The 8,797-nt window shown below is 37.7% G+C and overlaps 1 protein-coding gene across 1 annotated transcript; it reads right to left on the bottom strand.

Annotated features, from left to right (window-relative positions):
- Positions 1-868: 868 nt before the first annotated feature.
- LOC144636286 (alpha-glucosidase-like) lies at positions 869-8,425 on the bottom strand. Its single transcript, XM_078495458.1, has 3 exons — positions 7,295-8,425; positions 4,844-5,308; positions 869-3,040 (listed from the first exon to the last, which is right to left on the bottom strand). The coding sequence occupies exons 1-3, from the start codon at positions 8,301-8,303 to the stop codon at positions 2,634-2,636; spliced, it is 1,881 nt and encodes a 626-aa protein (XP_078351584.1). The 5' UTR covers positions 8,304-8,425; the 3' UTR covers positions 869-2,633.
- Between the last annotated feature and the right edge of the window lie 372 nt (positions 8,426-8,797).

Raw genomic sequence — 8,797 nt, 5'->3', positions numbered from 1 at the left:
AGATATTGGTTAAACAAATCTTCATATTAGAATTGTCATCTCTTGATGGTGTTTACTAATGCTTTATCTCAAGTTGCAGCCGTGTCGGTTTTTGGATGTCACGCAATGCTCCCCCTACCCCGAAAGAAACTTTCGTTTGGGTTTTTTTTTTGGGGGGGGGGGGGAGGCGTTGTGTGACATCCCAACTGATCCGGATAAACAATAACACTGAATACTATTTGGGTTTCAATTGTACGGGAAGGTTAAGCAAAGATGTGTCTTAAAAAAAAAAACGTGGGCAAAATGCTTCCAATCAACGTAAAAATCACACAGTATCATGATTTGACTTGGAGTTTCAAGGGTTTTAAAACCAAAACCAGTACAACGATTGATCAAAACATAGTTACTATGATCAAAACAACATATTTAATAACCTATGAGAGCATGAATAAAATACAGGTAACTGAAGGAAGGGAAACACATAATCAAGTTATGCTTGGTTGCGGCTTTGCAACAAAATTGGTTGCATAGGTGAAGAGTATAGTAATTAAAAAGAACAACAGCGCTCTCCCGCCTCAAAATGTTTCCACTTTGAATGTGCCACCCGCCTTTTTTTTTCCTGCTTTCTTCCTTTTTTTCCCTTGTACTTGTACTTATATGTAGTGAAATTGTGTAAATTTTTCTTTGTATTATCAATATTGTATTTTTTTTTTCTTTTCGTCTTCTTTATTAATAATTAATATTGTAAAGTCTACGAAATTCTCTTCAATAAAAAAAAACAAAAAAAAAAAACAAAAAAACAAAAAAAACAAAGTAGTCGTGGTTCTTTTTGACACTCAATTAAAAACTTCTCTAATAGACAAAAACATGACAGGATTTGACAATTAACAGTTTCAGCAATTTTAATAATCAGCAAGTTTCTTTTCAACTTTACAAAGGATTGCTCTCCAGAAGGCAACACTCAACTAACTTAAGAACTAACTAGAATTATTACATGTATGTTTGCGTTAATTACAAAGCTCAATAATGTATTTTAGCCTTGCAGAGACGTCTTGTTTAGATTTGTTTTAATATTCATAACATTATTTAACCTTCTTGAAAATCAAACTTTCCTAAACTTCAGTACACATTAACTTGAAGGATGGATCAAGTATTACAATATCTTAAAATATTTGATCGACTAGTTCACTGTGGATACCCTACCCAGCAAGAATATAAAATCATATGGGACAGTCAACTTTCTCTTAAATTATGGACACCTCTATCAGATGGACACCTCTTTAAGGAAGACGTGGTATTGGTCCCCTTCCTGCCATTTTTCAGTTATTTTACTGTAACTTAACTCCCAATAAGAGGGGCACTTCTTTGAAACAGACAGTTGGAGCCAGTCTGTTGGTGTCCGTTTTAGAGAGAGTTGACTGTATGACATTATATAAAGGTTCGAGTATGATTTAGTATGATCAGACTGGATGACTATGGTCATTTTTAAAATTATGTTTGCGTGAAATGGCTTAAGTTGAATGTAATCACAACCTTTAAATGGACACACAGTTAAAGTGAACCAGAGAAAAGCACAAACTCTGTTTATTGTCAAGGTGGAATGCGCTAGTTCATTTTACATCAAAAGTACACAAGGCCTTGGTTGTTACTTACTTTGTGTATGTTTTTTGAAGATTGAAGTACATTGTCTAACATGAAAATAATGCTCCAAGATTTTAACAACAGCAATATAAGATAATTTATTACAACAGTCATTTTGCTTTTAAGCAACACCAATTCGCATGGAACAAAAATGTTTTAATTATTTTGTTGTCATACTTTTCATGATTTTTGCAGCAAACTTAATAATTATGAACAATTACATCAACATCAAGAAAAGTCATAACCCGGCATGGCTTTGCTGAATGAATTGCAAAGGTTTCCAATGAATGATTGATTTTTTTTTTACAAATACAACATCTCTCAGTCCAAGTGGTGGTGCCTAAATAGAAGTGAAATCTTGCAATGGTTTTCACAAAGCCAAAACATCTATGTTATCTGTAGCATAAAGCAACTTGGACTATTTTAACGCCTCCTGGTTGCATATTAGTCTATCAGGTTACACCCACTGCCCTTTCACTCCCTCCCCAAAGGTAAAGTGTTGTTCCCAAGAACAATAACACAGGAATAATGCCAGTGCCTAAAGCACAGTGGCCAACAAACTAACCATTTGGACACCATGCCTCCAGCTAAAGAAATGATATTAAACACAGTTATGTTCTATTATTTATAAAAGCAGATAGGAACTAAATACATCTACCGTGAAATCTATAAATAAGTTAAAAATAATCCAGAAGTACTGTTGTAATGTTGGTTGTAATTTTTGTACTTGTTTCTAGTTTTTAATTCAAGGGCCAATAGTTTATCAGATTTTACTCTTTGCCGTCACCCTCTTATATTAAAGTGAATTGATTGATTGATAGGAATTAAAAACTGGACTACAACAACAACAAAAATCAAAACAAAACAAAAATTAAAAAAATAAAGATGTTTTGAGCTTTAAGCTCCAACTACATGTACAGTGTACAGCTGTATATCTTAATTCAACAGCATGATTTCAGTTCAGTATTCTTGATCCATAACTTGACAAAAAGTGCTATTGATCTATATCCTTCCTAGGAAAAATGCCACTCGTATTCACCATTTTTCACAATAATGGCCTGACCTACATTAAGCTTAATCTTATTCACGTCCATAATTTCCGTGCCATTCACCTTTTCCTCAGTATCGTATACCACGGTACCACGGCCTGACAAGTTATCGAGATCACCATCCCAGTTCGTGTCGCTAAAGTTGATGGTAATAAGGTAATAATCATCACCATGAGAGCGAACATAGGAATACACCTGCGTATCAGCATGCACAACCTTAAAATCGCCGCTGATGAAAGCAGTGACATTCCTTAGCTTAACAAGCTCTTTGTATTTGCTTAAGTAGGATTCTGCATCACCCTTCTCTGTATCCACATTCACGGTAAGATAGTCTGAAGCAACAGGCAGCCATGGTTTTCCCGTGGTGAAACCTGCAATAATAATAACATTGTAGAAACGTTTATGTACAGTAATTGTCTGTAAACACTGGCAGAAAATAAAAAGCAGCAAACTACACATAACAGTTTTAAGACCCAATGTTTTCGCTGACCCTTTAGCTTTCATTAGGGCAAGTGAAAAGGAAATTACAAAGAGTGTGTTTTATAATAATAAAGTATTATTTCGTTTGTCTCACGACATAGTCACGTGTGATTGAGATCGCAACGTTTCGACTGCATACTGCTAGTCTTCATCAGGCGATAAGGTCGACTAGTTGTGCGTTAGCTTATAAAGCACACTGCTGCGCTGTGATTGATTGGTCAGCTCTAATTGGTGCATTTCGATCCTCAGTGTTCTGCGGCGGTCCGCAGTCGTACAGTTGTCCTGTTGTTGTGTTTTTTGATCGTGGGCATCCATGCTTCAGGAATTTCAATTCCACTGTTCTGCGTCCGACTTGAAAACAGCGCGTACGCCTTGTTGTTGTAGGCAGCGGCGAAGTTGCTCGGAAAGACCTTTGACATAAGGTAGAACGCCAGTAGATCTACTGCTGTTCTACCATATGTCAAAGGTCTTTCCGATCAACTTTGCCGCTGCCTACAACAACAAGGCGTACGCGCTGTTTTCAAGTCGGAAACTACACTACGATCACAACTAGTACGGCCGAAAGACGCTGTTGATTTGACTAAGCAAGATGGCGTTGTTTACAGGATTCCCTGTGAATGTGGCAAAGTTTACATCGGCGAGACTGGAAGACCTATGCAAGATAGGATCAAAGAACACGACCGGGACATCCGACTCGCACGCACCCAGACTTCCGCCGTTGCAGAGCATACCAACAACACCGGACACTACCCGCTTTGGAATGAGGTAAAGTTTATTGATCGTGACTCGCACTGGTACACACGCCGGGTCAAAGAGGCAATTCACATAAGACTTCACCCTAATAATATCAACAGGGACAGTGGAATTGAAATTCCTGAAGCATGGATGCCCACGATCAAAAAACACAACAACAGGAGAACTGTACGACTGCGGACCGCCAAGGGAGCAACAGTACACCAGCATGCAGAACACTGAGGATCGAAATGCACCAATCAGAGTTGTTGAAAACCAACCAATCACAGCGCAGCCGTGTGCTTTATAAGCTAACGCACAACCAGTCGACCTTATCGCCTGATGAAGACTAGCAGTATGCAGTCGAAACGTTGCGATCTCCATCACACGTGACTACGTCGTGAGACAAACGAAATAATACTTTATTATTGTACTCTACCACGATGAATAACCACAACATTTTTTATGACAGTGTGTTTTATATGATGCAAATTTGAGCTACCGGTAATTACGTTTTGTGGACCTCAAAGCTAAATCAGGTAAATAAAAATTCCTGGAAAAAAATGAAAAAAGCAAAACAAAAAAACAAACAAACAAAAATACCAACTAACAGTGGAATTGCGATTACTTGAAACAAGGTTTACCCCCGATTTCTCGACTTCCTGGTGTAAACCAATATTTATTTCCCTTGGAGGTTTGAGAATTTTGGAATGCACGTTCAAATCTTAGCGCTGTGACAGCCATGTTTTGAAACAGCCAATCAAAAAAATTGAACTTTCTTACTTGACCAGATCTCGCCTTCGGCTTCGCCCACCCACAAATCTGGGTAAAAGATTGCATTTCCTTCTCTTCTAGCCCTTCAAGCTGTTATTCTGTGCTGAAAAGGTCTTATCAAATCTGATCATTTTCCATACTTTTTCCTAAAAAGTGCAAAATGCAAGTCTACATCAAGAGTTACTCACCAGCATTCTTTTCTTTGTTCCACTGCATGGGGGTCCTATAGTTGTTTCTATAATCTGTTGGATTAGATATGTTACCATCTACCATGCCAATCTCCTCACCATAGTAGGTCTTCACCACCCCCGGTAGTGTAAGTGCAAGGGTGTTCATGGCATATCGGTTGTTTTCGCCCAGTCGGCTACCCACACGCGAGTGATCATGGCTACCGATGACCCAGTTGAGAATCTTTCCTTTGGGGACACTGGCCATGTAATCCTTGATGGTCTTGTCAATACTTTGAGCTAGCGTCATTCCTTTTATCTTTGTGCCGGTAATCAAACCAAAGTTGAATGGAATGTCAGCCACCTCGTAATACTTTGACGTTCTTTCAAAGGTTCCAATCACCTCAGCCAACAAAACAGGACGAGGCTTGTGCTCATCCATCACTTGTTGGAATTCCTTTACTAGATCTCGATCAGCATCAAGATCTGCAGAAAAAAAAAAAATAGAATTTTAATTGGAAAATTAGATGTTCCCATAATGAAATTTCAATAAAATGAAATTCTTTATTTCCATTATATTCATTCTATTTTACAAAATGTCAAATATATCTGCTACATAAGATAATGTATATAATGGCTGGAGATCTCAGCAAGCTCTTCTGAGCTTTTGTAAGAGTCCCCATACATACATATACTATTTACAGTTTAGCAGATGGATGTAATAATTGAATATATTAAAGTGGGATTTGCTATTTTTAATAAACTAATTACAATCTAGCTTATAAAATTAAAGGAATACATATGATTTTGAATATAGTCTTTAGTTGATTTTTTAAAAAGTTGATATGATTTCTGTGTCTTCAGATCCTTAGGTAAATTGTTCCATATTTGGGGCCCCCTAAATTTTAATGAAAATTTCCCATAATTTGTTCTTTTATAATCAATATATATGTTTGAGGATGTTTGTGTATTGTGATTATGGATCTTTTAGTTTAATCTATAGTAATTACAAAAATAACTTGGTAGTCTACCATTAAAGTAGGAATACATAAAAAGTGATATTTGGCATATATTTAACTCGTATACATTAAGAATCTTTAATGCTTCAAATAGTGGGCTAGATTTTTCTCTGTAATTTTTAAAAGTTATGACTTTTAAAAATTACAGAGAAAAATCTAGGCCACTATATTAATACCATAGGTGACAAATTAATTTTGGCAACAAAATTTTTAGCATAACTTTATAATTTTAAATGTGAAATTACAAGAGTCCTTTGGCAATGTTTCCTATATTTCAGTACCGAAATGGCGTCCTTTGTTTATGTTTGAAAATTTAAAGGGACTGTGTCACAGATTTTAGCCAAATTTAGGCATGGGAAATGAGCATCAAATTTGGCGAAATATAAAAATAATCTCTTAAAAAAGGAAGGAACATTTGTTGAGTCCAAACTTTGTTGGTTTGCTGTTTACCGCCAGGGAAGTTAATAGAAAAGGGGGTCACCGATCAAGGAGCAGAAAGACTTTGTATTACCACATAATTCTTTTGTGTTCCGATCCTCGCGAAACTAACTTGGCTTCGAAATGGTAGTCTAACCTCAAACCGTCGATATGCTTAACAATTTATTAGCGAGGTAAAAACAGAAAGAACTTACGTGGGCTTGTGTATGATAGCTTCTCGAACTGATTTAAAATTATGGATTGTTCATTGTTCTCATGGAAATCCTAAGCTAATAATATTGTCCAATAGTAGAATATTGTGACAGATAACTACTGTATCTTTAAAAGCGTAAAGGGCGCGAATTACATATGAACGGAAAGCATGCAATCAAAAAAATTGACACACAACAGCTAGAGTGACAGTACAAACAATAAATATTCTCACGCGATAGCGTGACAGAACACTTTGTGAGTACTGGGAAAGTACATGTTTTCGTTGATTATGTATTATTCTGCCATGGAAATTGATCTGTATTCATTTTACAGAAAGAATTTGATCGATACTCTCAATCTAAGAGAAAAAATGATAGGTCATCAAATTCATTTACGAGAAAACAATGATTGATTTCTCTCGCGAGCCAAGCCACATAGAAAAAAGCTGCCATTTTGTTTATGTGCGCACCCTAATTATGTGTAAGATTCTGCACAGTAAGGTTGCGCAATGCAATACTAGGGAATCACCTTAAACTACTATTTCTGGCTATACCCTTCTCCCTAACAGATCCTATGATCAACATCCAAACTTTCCAAACTATGTAAACAATCCTCACCAGTGACAGACGACTGAACAAGAAAGATCTGTTATGATATCTTTCGGTATTGGCCACTACAAAGCTGAACTGAGACTAATAATATTATGTACCACTAAATTTTAAACACTTTGCTCGAGCTGTAATTTTAGTAAGTCTAATATAAGCTTAATTTATTTTAATAAAGTCAGAAAAACGGTTTATCAAACACAATATCATTTTCTTACCGAATGTGAATTTGTGCTGGATCATGTCGTATTTGAGATCGGACGCGTTGTAGTTTTTGTTTTCAGTTTCATTCTGAAACTTTTCGTCTTCCAGCAGGAACTGGGCTGCGTCAAATCTAAACCCATTGACTCCTTTGCCAAGCCAGAACTTCAGAACTTTCTTCAGTTCGTCCTTTACAACCTTGTTTCTCAAATTTAAGTCGGGCTGCTCTTTGTAAAACTGATGAAGGTACCACTGGTCTGTTACGCTGTCGTAGGTCCAGGCGCTTCCACCAAACACACTGATCCAGTTGTTCGGGGGCCTACCTGTCGGAGGCTTGCCTTTCACTTCGCCATCACGCCAAATGTAGTAATCCCTGAACGTGTTCGATTTATCTTTGGACTTCTGACTCTTCGCGAACCAAGGATGCTTGTTTGAAGTGTGGTTGGGAACGAACCCCATGATGATCTTAAATCCTTTCTTCTGAGCCTCTTTGACGAAATCGTCGAACTCCGCCATGGTTCCGAACTTCTTGTCGATCGCGGTGTAATTCGAAATATCGTAACCGTCATCTGCCAGTGGAGATTCGTAGATCGGGTTTAACCACAAGGCATTCACTCCTAGTTCGCTGAAGTAGTCCATCTTGCTAGAAATGCCTTTCAAATCGCCATATCCATCGCCATCTGAGTCCTTGAAAGACAGAGGGAAAACTTGATAAAAGACCGCGTGATGCCACCAATTTTCGTCCATCGTTCCATTGAGGGTATCATTACCTTTGAGCGTATCATTGCCTTTCTCTTCCGGCACCGCTTCAGCTTTTTCACATTGTGGAGCGACAATAATGATGATGACCGCTACAACCACCATCGCAAGAACGACTACGCCAAACAATACCACGAGGATCAAACGTGTTTTCTTGTGCTGCTCGACTTCTTCGTCCGACGGTTTCGACGGAACACGCGAAGGCTCTTCGAACCTGATTTTAACATCATCTTTGGTTAAACTGTTGAATTCCACCTCGTTGGACATTTTGCAAGAGACTGTTCACTTGAACAGGCGAAATAAACTGCTCAAGAGGCCACAGCCGCAATACAACGACGTCCAAGAACAACACTAGAATGGCGCGAACCAACACAAAACAACAGATCCACGCGGCAAATTTATTCTAGTGATCACGAGGTTGCCTCATGGAAACGAGTTACATCATTTTTTAGGGAGGGGTAGGGCAGCTTTCCAAAACAATCTCATCCCCAGCAGTATTAGAAAAAGAGTGTTGAGCAGACCTTGAAAACTAACTTTAATACAAATATAAACTTCCTTCTTTGCTTTTAGTTAAAATTTGGAAAGAGAAAAAAATTGATTAAAACTTTCGCCATAAATAAAACTGCCCCACCCTACCTCCCTTCCCTTGTGAATAAGAATGAACTTTGCCCATGGGAATAATTCATGAGGCTCGTCCATGCCAGCTGACCGGTTTCCGCATGCGTTCGGTACTTGTCTTTTGTCTTCAAAATAAAGAATAT

The sequence above is a fragment of the Oculina patagonica genome, chromosome 13 (assembly GCF_052425735.1).
Source record: "Oculina patagonica isolate OP01 chromosome 13, crgOcupat, whole genome shotgun sequence".
In the NCBI taxonomy this organism is placed as follows: Eukaryota; Metazoa; Cnidaria; class Anthozoa; order Scleractinia; family Oculinidae; genus Oculina; species Oculina patagonica.
Note: the sequence above shows the minus strand (reverse complement) of the source record. Positions and strands in the feature narration are given on the sequence as shown.

Bases quoted from the DNA above. Each gene is read 5' to 3' on its own strand.
- LOC144636286 (XM_078495458.1), bottom strand. From the start codon at position 8,303: ATGTCCAACGAGGTGGAATTCAACAGTTTAACCAAAGATGATGTTAAA. The intron at 5,309-7,294 runs GTAAGAAAATGA...TTTTTTCTGCAG, and splicing joins CCAGCACAAATTCACATTCG to ATCTTGATGCTGATCGAGAT. The intron at 3,041-4,843 runs GTGAGTAACTCT...TTATTATTGCAG, and splicing joins GAACAAAGAAAAGAATGCTG to GTTTCACCACGGGAAAACCA.